This window comes from Fulvia fulva, chromosome 1 (genome assembly GCF_020509005.1).
Source record: "Fulvia fulva chromosome 1, complete sequence".
Taxonomy (NCBI): Eukaryota; Fungi; Ascomycota; class Dothideomycetes; order Mycosphaerellales; family Mycosphaerellaceae; genus Fulvia; species Fulvia fulva.
Genome location: NC_063012.1, coordinates 8,093,716 through 8,114,395, shown reverse-complemented (window position 1 = coordinate 8,114,395; position 20,680 = coordinate 8,093,716). Strand labels below are relative to the sequence as shown.

The 20,680-nt window shown below is 54.1% G+C and overlaps 9 protein-coding genes across 9 annotated transcripts; 6 read left to right on the top strand and 3 right to left on the bottom strand.

Annotated features, from left to right (window-relative positions):
* Nucleotides 1–290: 290 nt before the first annotated feature.
* On the bottom strand, nucleotides 291–1,674 carry CLAFUR5_01570 (Lipid droplet phospholipase 1; the record flags this gene model as incomplete). Its single annotated transcript, XM_047900718.1, has 2 exons — nucleotides 291–1,566; nucleotides 1,619–1,674. 2 exons carry the CDS (start codon nucleotides 1,672–1,674, stop codon nucleotides 291–293), a joined length of 1,332 nt encoding a protein of 443 aa, XP_047756697.1.
* Nucleotides 1,675–2,399: 725 nt separating this feature from the next.
* CLAFUR5_01569 (RNA exonuclease 3) lies at nucleotides 2,400–4,457 on the top strand (the record flags this gene model as incomplete). Its single annotated transcript, XM_047900717.1, has 1 exon — nucleotides 2,400–4,457. The coding sequence occupies one exon, from the start codon at nucleotides 2,400–2,402 to the stop codon at nucleotides 4,455–4,457; it is 2,058 nt and encodes a 685-aa protein (XP_047755598.1).
* Nucleotides 4,458–5,334: 877 nt separating this feature from the next.
* On the top strand, nucleotides 5,335–6,495 carry CLAFUR5_01568 (uncharacterized protein; the record flags this gene model as incomplete). Its single annotated transcript, XM_047900716.1, has 1 exon — nucleotides 5,335–6,495. One exon carries the CDS (start codon nucleotides 5,335–5,337, stop codon nucleotides 6,493–6,495), a length of 1,161 nt encoding a protein of 386 aa, XP_047755597.1.
* A 530-nt stretch (nucleotides 6,496–7,025) lies between these two features.
* Nucleotides 7,026–7,760, top strand: CLAFUR5_01567 (EKC/KEOPS complex subunit bud32; the record flags this gene model as incomplete). Its single annotated transcript, XM_047900715.1, has 1 exon — nucleotides 7,026–7,760. One exon carries the CDS (start codon nucleotides 7,026–7,028, stop codon nucleotides 7,758–7,760), a length of 735 nt encoding a protein of 244 aa, XP_047755604.1.
* Nucleotides 7,761–8,679: 919 nt separating this feature from the next.
* Nucleotides 8,680–10,887, top strand: CLAFUR5_01566 (ATP-binding cassette sub-family D member 1; the record flags this gene model as incomplete). Its single annotated transcript, XM_047900714.1, has 1 exon — nucleotides 8,680–10,887. One exon carries the CDS (start codon nucleotides 8,680–8,682, stop codon nucleotides 10,885–10,887), a length of 2,208 nt encoding a protein of 735 aa, XP_047755603.1.
* A 198-nt stretch (nucleotides 10,888–11,085) lies between these two features.
* CLAFUR5_01565 (uncharacterized protein) lies at nucleotides 11,086–11,467 on the bottom strand (the record flags this gene model as incomplete). The annotated part of the gene is made up of 2 exons (XM_047900713.1): nucleotides 11,086–11,224; nucleotides 11,391–11,467. The coding sequence occupies 2 exons, from the start codon at nucleotides 11,465–11,467 to the stop codon at nucleotides 11,086–11,088; spliced, it is 216 nt and encodes a 71-aa protein (XP_047755606.1).
* A 2,636-nt stretch (nucleotides 11,468–14,103) lies between these two features.
* Nucleotides 14,104–15,848, top strand: CLAFUR5_01564 (uncharacterized protein; the record flags this gene model as incomplete). The annotated part of the gene is made up of 2 exons (XM_047900712.1): nucleotides 14,104–14,263; nucleotides 14,329–15,848. The coding sequence occupies 2 exons, from the start codon at nucleotides 14,104–14,106 to the stop codon at nucleotides 15,846–15,848; spliced, it is 1,680 nt and encodes a 559-aa protein (XP_047755605.1).
* Nucleotides 15,849–16,308: 460 nt separating this feature from the next.
* Nucleotides 16,309–17,420, bottom strand: CLAFUR5_01563 (uncharacterized protein; the record flags this gene model as incomplete). Its single annotated transcript, XM_047900711.1, has 2 exons — nucleotides 16,309–17,067; nucleotides 17,160–17,420. The coding sequence occupies 2 exons, from the start codon at nucleotides 17,418–17,420 to the stop codon at nucleotides 16,309–16,311; spliced, it is 1,020 nt and encodes a 339-aa protein (XP_047755600.1).
* Nucleotides 17,421–17,800: 380 nt separating this feature from the next.
* Nucleotides 17,801–18,700, top strand: CLAFUR5_01562 (uncharacterized protein; the record flags this gene model as incomplete). The annotated part of the gene is made up of 3 exons (XM_047900710.1): nucleotides 17,801–17,970; nucleotides 18,057–18,533; nucleotides 18,586–18,700. 3 exons carry the CDS (start codon nucleotides 17,801–17,803, stop codon nucleotides 18,698–18,700), a joined length of 762 nt encoding a protein of 253 aa, XP_047755599.1.
* Between the last annotated feature and the right edge of the window lie 1,980 nt (nucleotides 18,701–20,680).

Genomic DNA, 20,680 nt, shown 5'->3' with positions numbered 1-20,680 from the left:
TTATACGAATGATGATAATGTCTTCAAGCGGCCATACCGCAACATGTCCAATCCGGTTTCCTTACTTTCTTCATTCCTATCGCCGAGAGAACACTTCGCCTCGCGTTGACTCTAGTCCACGGATCGAACGGCCTAGCTCGCAGTCCGCCACTGGACTCGGCGATACTACCCTGTGCGTGTCGTGCGCTGCGGCACTTGAACACAAACACCTCGTGATCCTCGCCGCGGCTATGGTCACCCTTGGAGGCCCAGGGAAGAGATTTACTTGATCGAAGGGCAAGTCTCTGGCATCATATCTCGAATTTGTCGATCCAGTGCTGTACAACAACCCTCCCTTCCGCGAAGCTCTCTTTCTGGATGCGAACCACTATCGCCGCATGCGTGTGACGGACTTTTTGGATATGAACTGGGTACTTGGTGAACCCAAGGTTGTCCAGGTTCTCAATCATATCAAACTGGCCTTCCGTGAGTACTAACAGCGGAGAGGGACCTTTCTCGCGAGTCGTCTCTCGTCTACTCAACTCCAGATCTTCTTTGGTGTGACTTGAGGCAGAGTCTACTGATTGGGATTCTGGAGGTGGCGTCGGCAGGTAGTCCTCTGCTTGCTGTTCGACGACTCTCTCGTACACCCTATCCTGGACAGCCTGTGCTTCTTCAAGTAGCTTGACGCGGTAACGATCGAGGCTGAACGCCTTTCCGGATTCATGATGTCTAATGCGTTGTGCTGATTGATATGTCTGGTAGCCGGCATTCGCCAGGAAGACTGGCAATGCCAGGGGCAACAGGGAGAATATGACCATGTAGAATGGTATGTTGTTGATTGTTCGCTGATGAGGCATAAGCCTTTGGACCAGCGAAAGCTGCTCTCCCGACGGCTGCTTTGGAGTAACTGGATTCTCCGGGTCCAGTATCACGTTCCCAGGCTTTGGCTGACCCTTGGCGTAATGGACCTCGACTTTGTCGAGATCCACGTACGCGTCTGTTCGGCTGAACATTGCAGTATAGTAGGGCACGCTTCGATCGTTCATCGTGTTGGCGTAAAGCCATTTGTGCTTGAAGCGCCGCAGACCCGCTGTAAACACACTGTTTGGGTCTGCCATCAGCGACAAGAGCGGTCTTCCAGTATCTCGGAAACTATCGATCAAGAACAGCTGCTGCCCAGATGTGCTCAGCGTTCTTGCGCCCATGAAGTTGAAGAAGTAAGATCTTGCCCCCAATCGCGGTGTGCGAACTCCGATGTGTGGCGTCGCGAAGGTTGTGAAGTTGATGGGCTGTATTCGATCGAACAAGCCGGAGCTGTACATCAACCCTATGGCATAGCGAGCTACCAGACCGCCTAGCGAGTATCCAGTGATGCTGATCTTCTTGATCTTGTGCCCTTGCTGCTCAAGCTCCGAGAGCCTCTGCTCGATCTCGTTGGCGATGCGTTCTCCGCCCACTTCCACGCCATCGTAGGTCTGATTATCGCTGTTGCTCGTTGGTACTAGGATGTGCAGGCTCTGGTCCGAGTATGCGGCCCGTAAAGTGTCGCGGAGGTGGTTCAAATGAGACGGGTTGCCCCATAGCCTGTCGACAGTGTTAGGAATGAGATATGTCGCTGGACGGAGCGGGCTCCTACCCATGGCAGATGACTGCCAGGTGATCGGCCGAGGCGTTTTGCTGGGCGGCGGCCATATTGAGTTCAGTGCAGTAGAGGAAATGAAGGAAACACCCACAACGCCAGCGTATGCTCTATCGAATACCGAACTTACAGATGTCAGCAGAAGAATGGCAGAGGGAATACGCATGTGGCAGCACCGCGGTCGACGTCACGAACGACACACTGGCTCGGACTTGGGTTTGTCCGAGATGGATGGTCGGCGCAGTCGTCTCGCTCCTTGCATACATGTACATGTGCCCATCCCCATCCCCATCCTCTCTCCGTGCCGGACATAACATCGACGCCCTCGCCATCGCCACCACGAGTCTGTACACAATTGCGCGGCGTGACGGCGGGAACGGCACTCATGGTCAGTCAGCGCCCTTCTCCAAAGACAGCACTGCACTGCTCGCAAACAGCCGGTGAGCCTGAGTGCATAGGTGCATAGGTGTAAATGTGCAGAGGTGCTTCGTCCGGCTTCAGCACCGGTCGTCAACGGCACATAGAGGCTGCCCTTTCGGTAAGTCTACAACAAGTGATCTAGTGGGTAGTTGATTGATTGCGCTTTCTTTGTTAACGTCGCATGTCTGCTTCTGTCACAAGCAACCTCACTTTCTGACCACTTCTCGGACACATTCTCACGGCTGCACAGGTTTGTGGAAACACCAATGGACGGCAACACCGGCTTCGCAATCCAGGGCCAGTACCTGCGCTCATAACAACTGCAAACACATCCAACTACTGATGCGCAGGAGGCAACATGGTCTTCTCCACCACCAACCTCTTCAAAGGGATTGCGTGTCCCAAGGGAGAGAAATGCGACATGACATGCTGCATCTACGCACACGATGAGCGAGTCGACGTCGCAGCATCTCAGCCAACACTCTCGGCTGCGCCAACACACAAGGCTATCGACCGGCTGACTCAATCTGCGCATGACTTCCGGGAGCCCGCAGCGAAGCGGCGGAAGATCACATACGATCGCCTGCAGGACAAGCCACCTAGTCGAGCTGATCTGATACGCAAACAATTGGCAGCCGTGAAGTCAAAGCCGCCTGAGACATCGTCACGAGAAGATGCACGTGGCTCTAAGACAGGTGCGGTTCAGGCACAGCCTCCGTCAAGTCTTGCACCTCCAGTCTCTCCACCGCCGAAGAGATCTACGTCACAGCACGATAGTACTTCCGCGGCAAACAGTGAACCCGGCAAGGTGATTGTGAAAGGACCAGACTCCGAGAAAGTCGAAACTCTCAACCCACGGCTAATAGCGAACGATCCTGTCGGCCACTCAAAGCGATCTGCGTTCCTCAAGCGCCTGCACCAGGAAATGGCCAAACTCAATTCAAGAGTGGCAGCGGCAGCCAATGTGGACTTCAAAGCCGTCCTGCACCTGAGTGAGCAGCAGCTCATCAAGCTAGCATTGGGCGAGGAAGAGAAAGTCGTGTCACACCAGCCTCAAGTGTACACCAATGTCATCAAGCAACGCATCGCCTCTCTGATGAAGATGTCCGTGGAAGACTGGATCAAGGACCTCAAGCCGAGGATTGTCATTCCCGATTCGAAGCCATCAATCAAGGGAGAAAAGCTCATCGACACAGGCTTGCCACTTGAGCAAGAGCACCTGATCTTGCCTCAGCTGGTAGCTGATCAGAAGCCTCTGGCCGCATTCGGCTACGTGCCAGAACCGCCAACTATTGAGCAAGCTGCAGAAGCAGCTGCTGCTGTAGAAGCCAGCCAGAATTGGGAGATCTGCGACAGATGCACGGCACGTTTCCAAATATTTCCTGATCGGGATGAGAAGGGACGATTGTCTTCAAACGGGCCTTGCAGACATCATCCGAATCGAAAAGTGTTCCCACCGAGATCAAAAACAGACAAGGAGACGGGCGATAAGCAGCCATATTTCCCGTGCTGCACCGCGGCCGTGGGCGAAGTAGGTTGCACAGAGAGTCCGGAGCATGTGTTCAAGACCAGCAGTCCTGCACGTCTCGCGGCGACAATGCCCTTCATCAAAACGCCCGAGAACGAAGCACCTTCCCGAGATCGACGGGATAAGAAGGTGAATGCAGTCACGTTCGATTGCGAGATGGGACATACAACCATGGGACTGGAGCTCATCAGATTGACTGCTGTGACATGGCCAGCGGGAGAGCCTCTTCTGGACATTCTTGTTCGACCACTGGGAGCGGTGATGGACCTCAACAGCAGGTTTAGCGGTGTGTTCCCTGAGCACTTCGCCGACGCCATACCTTACGACCAGTGGCTATCGTCACCTCCGCCGCCTCCACGCGATGATGGCGCTAGTCCGGCTTTACCAATTGTAGACAGTCCTCAGAGAGCCAGGGAGCTTCTCTGCGGTTTCATCACACCGACCACACCACTTATCGGACATGCCATCGATAACGACCTCAACACAGTCAGGCTCTGCCATCCGACTATTATCGACACTGTGATCTTGTACCCTCATCCCCGTGGTCTTCCGATGCGGTTCGGGCTCAAGATGCTGAGCCAGCGCTACTTACAACGCGCGATTCAGACGGGCGGGTTGCGCGGTCACGACTCCCTTGAGGATGCGGTAGCAACCGGAGACCTAGTACGGGTGAAGGTCAGGGAGAAGTGGAAGCAATTGAGAAGCTCAGGGTGGTCGATCGTCAATGACCAGCTCCTGCCTCCGCCTCCTCGAAAGCCAAGCGTTGAAGAAGCTGGAATGGCAAGTGCTGAGCAGCATGCGAAGGACATGGTAGGGAAAGCATTGCACGGAACAAAGCGCAAGAAGCGACCAAGCACAGATAGTAGTGAGGCCGAGGATGGTCACTAGCTTTCTGGTTTCACTATGCCAGGAACGTCTCCAGTGTGGTCGAGGAGTTATGATACCCCATAGGTACTTCTGTTGTCGTTACGTGCGCTTCGCGCAAAGGAATGACCCTATTGAGAGCATGTCGCACGAGCGCACTATGATCCTATGCAAGGTGCTGTCCGGATCTCCAGCTGTACACCTTCGTCACCCATACTTGACATGAAGCTGTCAGCTGCAGCATTACCGATGGGTCGCTAAGTCTAGAAGCGGCCTTAGCAAACACAAGTACGAACAATTGGGAAACCACATGATGCTCTAGCACACGTCGGAAGTTCGGAACTTTGTCATGATCCAAATATGGATAAGCTACAGCCGTTGGCTTTTCTCAGCTCCCCGCCCACCGGTAGCTTTATGGCTGACTCTGCTGGTGTCCTTGGGTCTTGCAAGTTGCAACAGGGTGCTTCCACTGGTAGCCGCCGCGCAGTGTTCTTGTTATGTGCATTACAGTGGCGGTGGTGAATGTGGCGCAATATCGCCGGACTGATGCCAGAGCATGTGATACGAAGTCGAGGTGTTGTAGTTCACTGCTAACGTGAGCACTGGGCGTGGGAGATTTGCGTTGTTTCAAACAGAAGCGGGCGCTGGAAGGCCGAGTCGCGATCGTCAAGGGCCTGCAGTAGCAGCAGCACTAGTTCAAGCGGCTAGACACCTCGCGTTCGAGGGTCCTTCGTCCTTCACGCCTTCTCTCCTGCAGTCGCCATTGCAGCGTCCTTTGCCTCTCACCATAGGCAGGTCCACCGTCCAGCTGTTCAACGCCAACACATGGGCGACACTCGACTCCCTGTTGCAGTGTCGCCAGCAAGACCGCGCTCCGCTGCCGACTGCCAGGATCAGGATCATGGCTTGCTCGAGTCGCCCGGACGTCAGCAGCCTGGCCGTCACAATCAACGACATCCCGCACATCTTCGGAGCCCCGGCTGCTGGCGACGATGAAGACGAGGCAGCTTCTCCCATGGACGCAGAAGATACATCTACTCGATCTGACGCCCAGGCACGCCCACATCTCTTGCCACCTCTGAAGCTGAGGCCCGAGGCCGCACGCAGTTCCACCGACCCCTCGTCCGCTGCCTTGCAAGGATACACATCTAGACCGACGAGCGGCCAGCGGAACAGATCACCATTCTCACGGAGTCACTTGCGGTCACGCTCGAGTGGCGCGGCACTTAGTGCCCCCGTGATGACCAGAGCGCATTCGAGTCCGTCAATATACACTCCCACAACCCGTACTTTCGAGCTTTCCACGCCTCCCGCGCTCTCTCTGCCACCCGGAAGTTCCATGAAGACTTCCGCACGTCAGCGCTCGCCGTTCAGGCAACAGGAAGAGCTTGGGGCCTACAACCCTCCATCGCGGTCTCCGAGCTGGTTTGAACCGACAAGTGGCACTGCCATACAGTCGATTCAAGAAGACAGCGAGCTCGATATAACGCCAAGACAGCAGCTACCTCCGCCAGCATCTACGCTGGCATCATTCTCGCGATCGTCTTCTCTTCGCAGACGGCCCGCTTCGCCATTACATTCTTCGACTGCAGCCGGTCCCCCGTCGTCCTTCCCATCCGTCCTCGTCGAGCAGAACACCCTGATCAACGCGGCTTCCGGATCTAACTCGCCTTCTTTGGCGCCGCAACGATACAACGAAACGCATCCATCACTACACCACTACGCGAGCAGTTCTTCATTCAGCAGCATACCATCGACGCCAACCTCACAACGATCCCGTTCACCATCGATCAGTTCCCTGGACACTATTGAGGATGCGCCAGATCTTGAGAGTGAGGCTGTCGAAACAGAACGGATCGAGAGACTGAAGCTGGCTGCCGAGAGGCAGGAACGAGCTGAGCGTGGTGAAGATATGGATGACGAGCCCAGGCGAAGGAGCAGCCTCGATATGCCGCGTGGGTTTGGCTTCGGAAGGGGCAGCAGTCGCGAGAGGAAGCGGTGGTCGGTCTGTGGAGGTGAGCGAAGGGGCGACTTGGACCTGGAGACTATCTATGAAGATTGAACTGCTGCGCTATTGTCTACAAAGAGGGTGGTGTTACGGCGGATGGGTTGCAATGCAACGACCTGTAGACCGCGTGAGCCAAGGTGGGCACGACTGGGGTGGTGTTTTGGAGTTGTGGGATGTTTTGCTGTGTATACTACGATACCCATGTGTCTTTCAAGCACGCAAGCTCAGTCTGGGAGCTCTTGATTTAGCTGGCATGAACTATGAGAAGCCCTCTCTGCTTGAAGTGTACCGCGTCCTCGACGCACGAACGTCGTGCCCAACTTCGAAAATTACAGTAGAGACTCTACTACTGGCGGATAGTCGTTCCCGTTCAACATGGGGCAGTAGAGGAAGCGCCTCGACATTCAAAGACGCTGTGCTTGCCGTCTACTTTCACATGCTGAAGGCATACCGATATCGCTCATGACCTGCCAAGACGCGACAACTTTCATCCGCCAAAATGACACTGGCTCTCACATCATCGGTTTTCGGAACCACTGCGTCTCCCTGTACATGCAGCCATTGATGCAATCAACGTCGCGGCCATGACAGCTCTCGTGCAAGTGAAGCATGAGCTACCGATTCCGTTCAACAACTCGTTGGAGTCCTTCGAGCTCATTACACAAGGCGCGGAAGCACTACTCTACAAGACCACCTTCCTCACCTCAGATTTTCCCGCGGCATTGAAGGTCCGACCGAAGAAGCAATGGAGGCATCCCACTCTGGATAAGCGTTTGACGCGACAGCGAATCCTGGCCGAATCACGAGTCTTGGTCAAGTGCAAAAAAGATGGCGTGAGTGTGCCTGCAATCCTCGGCTTGGATTGGGAGAATGGCTGGCTAGTCAGTGAGTGGATCGATGGTAGAATGGTGAAAGAGGCGATCCAACAGCGGGATCTGGCAGATGAGGAGGGCTTGAAGGTATTGATGGAGAGAATTGGAGCGGCTGTTGGGAAGTTGCATTCTGTAGGTGTGATACATGGTGATCTGACCACGAGCAATATGATGCTGCGCGCGGGTGGAGCCCATGCATCAAAGAGCTTGGAAGGCGAGATTGTGCTCATTGACTTTGGGCTCGCAACGCAGGCTCAGCAAGAGGAGGATCGGGCGGTGGACTTGTATGTGCTGGAACGTGCTTTTGGCTCGACACATCCGAAGGAGGAGGGCATGTTTGAGGAAGTGCTGAAGGAGTATGGTACGAGCTATAAGGGTGCTAAGATGGCGTTGAGAAGGTTGGAGGATGTCAGAATGAGGGGGAGGAAGAAGAGCATGATTGGATGAACGTCATCAGGACATCCTCGAGAACTGCCCTCATCAATGGGATATCGCTGGTCAATGTTGATGAGCCTAGTCTCCTCCATATTGACGGCGCCGAATGCGCGAACAGGCGACCGGCCTCAGGACTGCCGGCAGGGCATACCCAGCCGTGACACACTCATGACCGGAGCAATTCAAGTCGCTGTTCAGGTATCGAGGCCGCATTATCAGTAGGTCCCTGCAGCTCCAAATCTGGGCAGCGGTCTGAAGCACCGCCTGCATATACAAGCGAGAAGTCGCTCAGGATGTGGATGAACGTGTGATCGCAGCAGGATTCTATGACTACTGCATCGCAAGCACCCCGACAAGCATGCTCTCCAAGCACATTGCCCGTCAATAAAAGCCAAATTCAGGTTCACGATCGCGCATCTCAGGCAACTTCCCACAACTTGGGACAAATTGGACGATGCCCCATGCAAGATTCCGACTACCTCTTGCTCACCAGTGTTTGCTCACCAGTGGAACAAAAGGGCTGGTTAGCCAGCAACATAGTATGCAAAGCGCAGTCATGTATTTTGCTTCGACCACATGCATGGCGTTGAAGGCGTCGGTAGCACTTCGTAGAGCCTGTGCTGCTTAACTATTACTATACTAAGGAAGAAAGTGATCTATTAAGACCTTCTATAAGGAGGCTTTCCTACCCGTTGGTCTGTTTCTACATCCCGTCTTGGACCACCTGGGCACGTGCAGCCACGCTTTCCCGGGGGCTCCGACATCCGACTCCGAGGTTGGACCGTGTCGCGTTCATGTGAAAGGAAACACTTCCTTGCATTCCTTTGCTCGCATGTGACGCGATCTCAACCGCTGAGCCTGACGCTTGCACCTCGCTGGCGACACCTTTGTAGCATTTCTCTTACACATTGCAGTCTGTAGCCTGAACACGATGTCGTCACATCCCGCCGCCCTCACCGTGGCCGTCTCGAAGCGCTCGTTGAAGCAGCTGTTGGCCGATCTTACGTCGTTATACGTGAGGCACCGCACACGCATCTCACGGACCGTCTATGTCGCGCTACTCTTCGCGCTCATCTCTCGCATCCGAGGTGCCATCAAAGAGCAGAAAGCGGCTGCTGCCAGAGCGGCGGAGAACCGGCGGAAAGGCCTAGGGAGAGGAGATAACAGCAAAAAGAAGGTCGAGCTCAACGCCGAGTTCTTTCGCAACCTTGGCCGCTTGCTCAAAATATGCATACCGTCGTTCAAGAGCAAGGAGGCCCGCCTGTTGCTGAGCCACTCGGTGTTCCTGGTCCTCCGTACGTTGATCAGCCTATACGTTGCGGAGCTGGATGGACGACTCGTCAGCGCTCTCGTGAGAGGCAAGGGCAAAGAATTCTCGAAAGGTCTTGTTTGGTGGATGCTGGTAGCAGTGCCCGCCACTTTCACGAATTCGATGCTCGCATATCACCAGACCAGCCTGAGCCTGGCGTATCGATCTCGACTTACGAACCACATTCACAACCAGTATCTGGGAAATATGACATTCTATACGCTGTCGGCTCTGGATGACAGGATTAAGAATGCCGATCAACTGATCACTGTGGACGTGACCAAGTTTTCGAACAGCCTGGCAGAGCTCTACTCCAGCTTGTCGAAGCCAGTCCTGGATCTGGTCATCTACAATTGGAGCTTGTCGAGAAGCGTGGGCGGGGAAGGCTTGTTCTCAATGAGCTTGATAGTCCAGATCAGCGCTTCATTAATGAGAGCACTCACTCCTCCCTTCGGTCGCTACGTTGCCGAGGAAGCCAGACTGGAGGGGGAATTTAGAGCACAGCACTCGCGTCTGATCGACTACAGTGAAGAGATCGCTTTGTATGACGGGCATGAAGCAGAGAAGGATACGGTCGATAAAGGATACTTCACGCTCATCAAGCACGTGAATCGAATCCTTCGCAGGAGACTGTATCATGGCATCATGGAGGAGTTTGTGGTGAAGTACTTTTGGGGCGCACTTGGTCTACTGCTCTGCTCAGTGCCGGTCTTCTACAAGTTACCTGGTGCTCTACCAGGCGGTACCAGTACAGGATACAGGACCGAGGCATTCGTCACCAACAGACGGCTGTTGATGTCCTCGAGCGATGCATTCGGGCGATTGATGTTCTCATACAAGGAGATATCGGAGCTTGCTGGCTATACATCGCGCGTCAGCATGTTGCTTGATGTGATCAGGGACATTCAGAGAGGACACTTCGAGAAGGCACTAGTGTCCTCGGCATCCACGGAAGCGAATGCGGCTGTTCTGGCTGGTCGAGGTGAGCTGGTAGAAAGCGAGGACATCAAATTTGAAGACGTTCCGATCGTGTCACCCAATGGTGATATCCTGGTCCGGGAACTGTCCTTCCACATTGGCACTGGTGACCATTTGCTCATCGTAGGACCCAATGGATGTGGTAAGAGTAGTCTGTTCCGGATTCTGGGTGGATTGTGGCCAGTGTACGGCGGCAAAGTACGCAAGCCACCAAGTGAGGACATTTTCTACATTCCTCAACGTCCCTACCTGAGCAAAGGTACGCTTCGGCAGCAGGTGCTGTATCCAGACAACCTGTTGGACATGCGCGCGAAGGGTGTCACGGACAAAGATTTGATCGAAATCATGAGGACACTCGGGCTGGACTCTCTACTCGAGCAAGCCAGCCCGAAGGCATCGAACATGGACGCAAGCGCAGCTAGTAGTCCCGCGGATCGCCGCACGGCAAAACAAGCAGATCGAGGCGTACTTGATGTGGAGAACGAATGGGCTGATGCTTTGAGTACTGGCTTCCAGCAGCGGATTGCAGCCGCCCGACTATTCTATCACAGGCCGAAATATGCCATCCTGGACGAATGCACCTCATCGTTGACCCCAGAAGTGGAACGCACCATGTATGATGAGGCGAAACGTCTAGGGATTACCCTGATGACCGTATCACACCGAAGATCACTCTGGAGATACCATGGCTGGATCCTGCAATTCGATGGTCAAGGTGGGTACGTATTTACCGCCCTGGATGCCGAGACGAGGCTGCAACTTGAAGATGAGAAGGACGAGCTTGATCTGCAGCTCCGAGCTGTACCGGAATGGGAGGCTCGCATTGCTGAACTTGAAGCTGGCGAGGGCTGAAAACAGCTGGGACCTCAACCCAGCGTGTAAAGTAGTCATCCACCCTTCGGTAAAGATGGCTAGCAAGTGTCATTTGTGAGGTTGAGATTCTGCATTCGGCATGGCCAATGGACAGCTGAGCTGGTGCCAAAAACTGCCAAGGCCACGACACGCCTGTCTCCCCGAACACGAAACTTAGTCGAACATTGCGAGAACGCATTACGCCTGCGCACCTGCAGAACCGTGAGGCGAGAAGGTGTCGTGGTATGGTTGCCAGATAGTCGAGATAGCTTGCCCAGGATCGTCGTTGAGAGTAGGCGGCACGGCAAAGAGTGAGGCGAAGCGGAGGGCGAATGAGCTGGGGCAAATTGCCACCCATGCTTCGGCGATGTGTCACGAGATCAGTGGTATGATTGACACGTCTGATGAGGTAGAGAAGTCGAAATATTCGTGCATATATAATCGAAGCGCAAGCTGACTCTACTGTTGTTTATCGAGATTCATGTTCTTGGTACCTCAGGTACCTATTAACTTCAAGTCTTGCCTTCTTTCTCTTGTTCTGACTTTCCCTACCAGCAGCTCCTGTCTGCCACTGCAACATGGTCAACGTGCAAAGGTGCCGCAAATTCCATCGGAATCGGTATGTAACACCACGAGAACCCAGTTGATGATTTTGTTTGCTCACTGCTCTGGTAATAAGCAAGGGGACGACTTATACTTCAACACCCCCACCATGGCATTGCGACATCTTTCCTGATGACGACCATTGTCTGCGGATCGAGTCAAGTTATTGGATCTGCCTCGTGTCTGGAACCTGTCCTCGCGGTGCTCATCCTGGTCGCCCTTTCTTCTGATGCCGTTGGTGCCTGCAGCTTGCCCGGTCCCCAATTACACAGTACCACCGAGGAATCCATATGTCTTGATCTTCCCCTCGTGGATCGAGCTGATGATCTGGTCGCGTCGTGGGTGCTTGATTAGCCTTTGAATTTGGTCTCGAGGACTGGTCCATGACTTAGCCGTGAGAGGGCATTCAGCTGACGTGTACCGGTTTTTGTTTCCGTACCGCGAGCTCAGAATTCGCGGTGGTATATCAACCATTATCCAAAGAGCATTTACGTCTCCGGTCCAGGTCATCCTTGGAACATGACGGCCGCGCCGCAGGAATCAGAATGGAATTGGCCAGGTCCCCTGGCTTGGCAAATATATGTCGCCGTGGTCAGAACCCTCTAGGAATGTTCCCGGACGATTGAGGGCAGGGTTTCCTCTACTGGTGTCGATCGACTCGGGCCATCGACATGTGCAAAATGAGCTCTGTAAGGAAGGAGATGTATTTAAGCTTGTTGGTGTACACGCCGGCCCTATGGACGATTTATCGAACTGACGAATTCCTGGATTCTCCAAACCGGCTGGTGTCAGTGGCAGGCTGGAAAGTTTCATCCCGGTTCTTGGTTCACTTGTGGCGTTGTTCTGCTGGATATTGCCTTCCACGATGAGTTGCATCGACAGACTGCGAAAGCAGTAAGCCTTCACGACATGCGAGGCGATGTTTTGTCCAGGTACCGGCGAGGACTTCTCCACCTATGGATACTTGGAGCCATTGTCATTGTTCGCCACGATTGGTGTTACTTACAGGGTAGCAACTGTGCCAGATGTATCGTGCCCAGGGCTAACAGGCAGGACGACGTTCTCGACACGAGCAGGAGTGGTTGGTAAGTCGTGCCACTTCATCCTCGGACAGCAAATCACAATCGCATCCCGCGTCGAGTGCATGACAAGAGCCGCTCAGTCTTTGGCATCGAGGAATGACTGATGTTAATTGCGCACTCTCAGAAGTTACTCGCCTTCATGCCTCCAAATGGAGCGACGAGAAGCTGCATGCGGACTTCTGGCCTACAAATACGTGATGTCAGTGAAAGTGCTGCTGCGTGAGGTATAGGCAGCATTAATCTGTCAAAAATGTGCTCATCCTGGCAAGCTCGCACAGATATGACTTGGATTATGGTGGCGTATCAGTGGCCCATGTTGGATTGCTGTAGCAATCGCCCATATCAGACGCTGATACAAGCCTTCGCTCGGTCGATTCAGGTGCACGGTCGAGACACGCCATTCAGTACCTTTCCTGGCTGTAGCCGGAGTGTCAAACAACACTTTTGACATGGAACTTCTCAGAGCGTCCTGCAAGACACGGCGCAGTAGGCGTCGGTTCCTAGTCGTTTGCGAACTGCTTGAGGCTTTGAGTCGTCGTAGGGCTTTCAAACAAGATAGATACGACGTGAAAAGCTCCAAACCGGCCTCTTGCCGTTCACAACATCCTCGCTGAAGCCGTAGAGCAATCAGTAAGAGGTGGACGCATAATTGCTATCGCTATAGCCTTGGTGCATGATTGTGGGCCGCACCGTCTGATGATGCCATCCAGAACGGCTTGAACGTCTCCCAGCTACGTTGGGTCGTGGTGTAGAATTATGTCGCCATGTATAGCGCGGCAGCATGGAAGTATAGATTTAGAGAGCAGAAGTAGAAGGCCCAAGCAGCGTTATGAGCGATGAGAGGGCGATATTGTCCAGGCTTCGTCTATGATCCGGTTCAGTAACTCGAGATCCGAGCATGTATCTTTGTTTTATGGCCGTATGTGGCGGCTCGCCTCCAGAGAGCCGGGAGCCGTGAGCTGTATTCTGCGATTCACCAAGTCATGTCACGATACTGTCCGGCCGAAATGTGTCTAGAAAGTGACGAAGACCTGCTGCTGAAGGAGTGTGTGTTGAGGGGATTGAGTTTGTTAGGCTCGGAAAGATTGCCGCGCAGACGCACGGATCCTCTCCCCCGACCCGAATCACATGCCTCTTCACATGCAAATCGCCAAACGTCCTCGAGTCTTGCACATACAACGCCCATACTGCCTGCTATCGTCGCGTCGAACAATTACACAGTGAGAGACTGACTGAATGTAGAAGGCAGCCGTTATACCTGCAACATCGTCCAGTCGCCGCCCTCACTACCGAGCACCACCCAGCTTCACTTCAGCATCGCCGGCGTCCTCACCTCCGGACACGGAGTCAATCTGGCAGCCTCAGGCCCGCGACTCAGGTCTATTGAGCGGCGCGGTGGATAATAGTCAAGAAAGAGCAGCATTTGAGCAAGCAGACGAGCCCAATGAGACGATGATCAAGCCCCGACATACATCACCACACCATTTGTCTCGACGAAACAACTAGAAGACAGCGTTCTCAGCTGCCGGCTATGCAAGGACAGCAAGAAGAAGAACTAGAAACACGGGAAATAATAGCAAAGATGGCGGCTGCTGCAGTATATCCTGCTCATATGGCTGGTGGAGACTCGACCTCGGCCATGGGGCAGCATAACTTCCAGGGTGGACCAAGTCAGGGCGTGTTATTTGGAGGTTTGTGCACACACTTTCCCCCGCAAGTCAAGACTTTGTTCACTCGCTGATCTGCTACTTTGCAGAAACCAACTTCCTACAGTGGGGCGACTTCGAAGACCAAATTCCAAGCGACCAACCACCGATCTTGAATCACACCGACCAGGATCTGCTGGCCGACTTCTTCAGTGACCCGAACAGCACAACACAGTCACTGATACCGTATGACGTCGGCTTTGCTGGCGTTGGCGTTCAGCAGCCCGGATACTCAGGCTCACAAGCCAAATCGCACGTGAACAGCTTTTCGGGTTCGGCAGGCGCTATGACCAACAATCACGAGCTCAACTCGCTAAGCGCAGCCGACTTCACTGCGGCTCAAACCATCAACGGCTTCAAGACACCTGCGACGTGGGGCGCTTTCTCGATGCCCTTGTCACTCCAGAACAACAACCAGGACATGTCTTCACATGCCAACCAACACCTGGCCAACAACCGCCACCTCTCAATGGCTGGACCCCAGCGCCAGCATTTCATCGCACAAGCAGCACCGTCGTCTATTCCGTTCAGCCACCCTAGCTATCAGAGTAACGCGTACGAGCAGCATGCGCCACCAGCTCAATATGACATACCTTCTCGACAACGTAACCCATCATTGAGTGCGCAGCACTTCATGAACACAACACATCATCATCAACAACCAGGATCTCACTACAACGCATCGCAAGTACCCGGTTCACAGAATGTGCATGGTCATCCAATGCCACAAGTGAATTACGGCACAGACGACAACTTCGCGGCAAACAGCAGCTACAAAGGTCCTGCTGGCTGGGACGCAGAGCATGAGCAGAAGCGAGATAACTTGCTCGGCATACCACTAGTGCGACAAGCTTCCCAATCATCAAACACTCCAGTGCAGCATAGCGGTATCCCGCCTCAGACTCGTGGTGGCCAGGGCAGCTCGTGGGCCAACATGCCGCAGTCCAGTACCTTCTCTCAAACTGGTAATGCCGATGAAGGTCGTGACCGAAAGCGACGCAAAAGCCAGATGGACGGGGCAGACGCTGGGGGATGGAGTCCAGTCGTGCCGGACGCGCCCAACTCTGGCAGACGCAGTTCGAGACCCTTGCGGACCGAGGAATCTGAAGACGAAGAAGCCCAGTCCGTGGCCAAGCGGCGCAGGCACGGCGGCTATGTACGTCCTACTGGTGTCCCGAAGTCTCCTGCCAACCGTAATCGTCATTCTCTTGCCAACGGCGGCGATGTCGACGACGTGTCTGGAGGACGAGCGGGAAAGAAGGCCCGCGAGACTCTCAGTGAGCAGCAGAAACGCGAACACCATATCGAGTCAGAGAAGAAGCGGAGAGAGATCATCAATCGCGGTTACAGTGACCTGAATATGCTTGTACCTTGCCTTAACAACGGCAAGTCTGGCCTGTCGCGCGCCGAGTGCCTACAAGAAGTCGCTTCATACATCGAGACCCTCGTGGGTGGCACCGAGCAGCTGATGGCGGCCATCGGTTTGACCGATCAAGACCTGATTGGCCCTGCTCCTGGCACGAGCACATCTGCTCCCCCGCCACCTCCAAATGCTGGCAACGGCGCTTGAGATGTTGACATAGCTGCACGCTATCTCACATCATGTACTTATCACCGATTGAGGCCCGCAAGGCGACCTCAATGTCTAGTATCGACCCTGCTACAACATCGGCGAACATTGGAGTTGGCACAGCCTGATGACCTCGATAGAGCACGATGGAAAGGGCACAGACCAGCCGAACGGAGTTGGGATGGATATACCACGGTTTGCTTTTACGACCACCGCCACTATAAAAGGGAGTGACACTTTGGATCTTCTTATGATACTTTGCTGGAGCGATCACGTTGGGATTTCTGCAGGAGAATGGATTGGCGCATGGAGTTCTGACTATACTCGACATGATGATGGTCGACAGCTCGTGCTCTGTCTTTCTCTTCTGCGATGCCTTCATGTGGATAGTTGCTGCCTAGAGGCACGATATGATACAGTCTGAAGAATGTGAACAAATGCAAGCAATGTCTCCTGTTTCTCATGTCGTGTCTTCTGCTGGCACAGCCATACCATCATCGGGTTGGTGTTGCTGGGCGTGAGGCTCCCATTCGCTGCTTGATCCTCCTTGCTCGTCGACCATAGCTGGTTCAAACTCATTTCCACACGTCTCCACTTGCCCTGCTGTTGACTCAGTGGCCTCTGCCGCGTGTTGTTGCAGTACAGCGTAGTAGTAGATGATGCCGAAAATAGCGCCACCTAGATGTGCAGCATACCCAATCAGAGGCCGACGAACTGCCCCCAGCCAGCTCTTCTGCTTTCCAGTCATCAACTCATCCAGTCTCAGAAGTCCAGCAAGGTCCCCACCGAATGGTAAGACGGCCACAACCCAGTATGGTACGTTGATGCCGTTTACGGAGAATGAGCTTCTAGGAGCTCCCGCGGCAGCCACAGCCATGAATGCACAGACAATCCCACTCGCGCCAATGGCATGTGTGAGGTGCTCACGCAGCCCTGGAACCAAACGTATCCTCCACTCTGTGATCAAAGCCGCACTGGCACAGATGCTGGATCCGACAGTGATTAGGAAGACTCGTGATGGCGTCATGCCATGAATCCGTGAGCAGATTGGAGCGACTGACGATAGACCGATCAAGTTCGACACGAGATGGCTAAGCTCGATATGCATGAAGCCGCTGGTAATCCATGTGTACAGAGGAGATCTGGGTGACAACCACAGTTTATCGATCCACTCATGCACTGCCACTGAACCTCTGACATGGCCGCTGATCGCTACGAACTGGTGCGGGTCAGTATACTGTACTCAGCATCTTGCCTTGCGCCTGCGATAATTCTTCGGAACTCATGGAATCGCATCTCCTGTGCACTTACCGTAGCCTTTGCACCAAGCCACTCTAGAGCTCCTGAAGTCCATCTCCCACTGATGGTACGGCTCGACCAACGTGCCCAGCCATCGATTGCTTGCTTGGTGGCCTTGGCCTTGATTAATTCGAGTTTGAGGAAAGCAGCAATGTTCAAGGTACCAATGAGTACGAACGCGGCTTCATTTCGAGACCGCAACCAGATGCCAGATGCTTCGGAACCCATACGCCATTTCTGCAGGTGCTCTCGTTGGGCTTGCGCGATGTCCATTGATCTGCTTTTCACAGCTTGCGGTAATCGTAGGTCGGAATGATGCTGACCGCTGACATATCTCCTGTCTTGCTACCGAGCACGAGGCGGCAAGCGCTCTGTAATGCCTGTCTATCGTGTGAGAACGAAGGAGAGAGGGAGAGTTGATTGAAGAACATTGAGGCCCACAAATTCTACGGCTCGGCTCGTGAGCCGAATGAGGCCAGGGGAACGGACTGGTGGGGTTGTGTGGATGTGCCTTGCAGATAGACTAGAGAGTTAGACGAGGGGAGCTCTAATAATAATTGATAATCATCCAAAGCTCTTATCGGTAGGCCCAAATTCACAATCAGAATCAACTTCTTTTACAAAGTTGACGTGATACTTGCGCATACACAACTATGGCCTCACACTCACATTCTCACGAGGGACAGTCCCATTCGCATGCTGCTGCTGATCATGGACACTCGCACGAGATTTTGGACGGACCAGGCTCATTTCTGGGTCGTGAAATGCCGATCATCGAAGGTCGTGACTGGAAAGCGAGGGCCTTCACCATAGGCATCGGTGGGTACGTGTGTCCATTCAGGGAGTTTGTCGTGGTCATTTGCCATGAGCCCATCGACGTGGATCGCGTCGTTGACTTCGAACGTGTAGACCAGTCGGTTCTGGCAAGACCGCCCTAATGCTTGCTCTTTGCCTCGCCCTTCGCGATAAGCATAATATTGCTGCCGTGACGAACGACATTTTCACACGCGAAGACTGCGAGTTCCTCACGAAGCACAAAGCTCTTCCGGCGGAACGTATACGAGCGATAGAAACAGGAGGGTGTCCGCATGCTGCTGTACGAGAGGACATCTCAGCAAATCTTGCTGCCTTGACGGATTTGCATCGGGAGTTCAACACCCAGCTGCTTTTGATCGAGAGTGGAGGAGACAATCTGGCAGCAAACTACTCGCGGGAGCTTGCGGACTTTATCATCTATGTGATTGATGTCAGTGGAGGTGACAAGATTCCCAGGAAAGGCGGCCCCGGCATTACGCAGAGCGATCTGTTGGTGATCAACAAGACAGACCTTGCGGAGCTGATTGGAGCGGACCTTGGAGTGATGGAGCGAGATTCGAGGAAGATCAGGTAAGATAGTGAAGACGCATTGTGTCGTCCGATAGCTGACCGCCGGAAATAGGGAGGGCGGGCCAACGATATTTGCTCAGGTGAAGAACGGCAAGGGTGTGGACCACATCGTCGACCTAATCCTGTCGGCCTGGCGAAGTTGCGGTGCTGCCAACGGGTCGGCATGATGAGCATGTTGATGTTGAGCTCGTAGCAGGTAGAGTTGATAAGCTGTGCCGTTGGCGTTGGCGTTGGCGTTGTCAACGTCAAATGTGAACAACTGCCATATATGGGGCACGAGGTAGCCTTGGCTCGCTTGCCGAGTCCTGGCGGTAAATAATCAGTCGCAGTGGCTGTCGGCCTAGTCTGTCGGAAGTTGGCAGTGCGCGAGTCCAAGCTCACTACTGAGTGTAACACCAAATGGTGGAAACACATGCCCAATGGAAGATCGTGATCGAGACGACGAGGGAGCTCGTGGAAGAGCCTTGACAGATAGCCGCTTGACTGGTAGCTTTGGGAAGCGTCCTCGGTGTCGCGTGTCGGGCAGTAGCAAGACTTTCAGGTGAGCTTATCGTACATGTATTGTAGATTCACATGGCCGTGATGCCCATGTTGACGGTTCGGTTGGTGAATGTCTTGACTCTTCGGCCATTGGCTCGGAAGCGGGTGAAGCGTGAAAGTGCAGTCTGCAGGGGTCACGCGCGCTAGAAATGGCAGCAATACAGTATCATATCATCCAGACAGTTCCCGACCGGTTCATCTCTCTCTTCTTGTGCATTCATCACAGCACACGACAGGACAGCACTCGGGCGTTGGGTGGGCTGGTCTCGGACGCAAGCCTTGCCAGCAGAACAAGTGAATCGCATCCGCTGGGTTGGGCAGCATTGCCATTGCCATTGTCCATCGAAGATCGAGCTGCAACGCGCATCATCGTGTCGCAGTGCCGATGAACACATGCACATGCACACGCACATGCACATGCACACGCACATGCACATGCACATGCAGCGTCGCTGTTTCACCAAGCGCATGTTCATGTAGCCTGCGCGACTGCTGCCACCCACCAAGCTAGACTCTCCGATGTAGACCACTCTCTCCCTCCCCGCCGACACCATCCCGCCAACGGGCAGCCGGTGCTGCAACCACAGCGCAACCATCATGTCGCTCGCTAACCCCTTCGTCAACCCACCGCGCCTGTCATCGCCCTCCCAAGGCCGCATCCATGCCCGCTCCGCCTCTCGATCGCCAACAAGAAGACAAGCCCGCGACACCATCGACCCGCTGCTGCGAGACCTTTCACCCGCAACGACCTTGCGCGCGTTTGTCGCCGACCCGCCTGACACCCTCTCCGCCGACCCCACGGACAAAGCAGATGTGCTCGCCAAGAGCATTCAGACATCGTCTGCCTCGCAGCGGGCATTGGGCGCCCAGGCAGCGCAGGCATGTCTCCATCTCCGAACATGGACACGCGAGCTGGAATCGTGGCACTGGCCTGACACTTTCGATGTGCCAGAGCCTGCTCGAAAGAAGCTACGATTGTCCACGATGACCTTCAACAGCGCAGGTTCCAACGACACAATTGCCACTGTCCTGGTGGGCGATGATGAGGAGGAATACTGGGGCAGTTTGCCGGCCACCCTCGTACAGGCATACGAGAAAAGGGCAGATGAGATCGGGCAGGCTCTCGATCAAATCGACGTTGAAGAGTTGAAGGATTATGTTCTTACATGGCATTATCGGGTGGACTCCAGACCACCCTCAAGAGACGACAGCATCGCATCGATTGATTCTACGACAGAAGTAAAGCATTTGGATGACTTCACAGCTATAGTCACGGCTACCATCCTCCAGGCACTCCCCTACCTATCCCGCCTTAATCGATTGCTTGACATCTGGAGCATACGACTCACCGTACTGCGGCAGTCCACGAACTATTTAGTTGATCTGAAGCGAGCACGTACAGACCTGGATCATGGCTGGGCAGCGATTGCTGTCGCAGCCTCCTCTTCGGGGCATCAGCACGCACAGTTCAACAGACAGATCATGCTGGATATGAAATCTGTGATTGAGAATCAGGTCACAAGTCTAGGCAGGAGGCTTGATCGCTTCCTTGACCGCCTAGAAGGGAGGGACGACACGATTCCTGAAATCTGGCTTGAGGAGTTCGA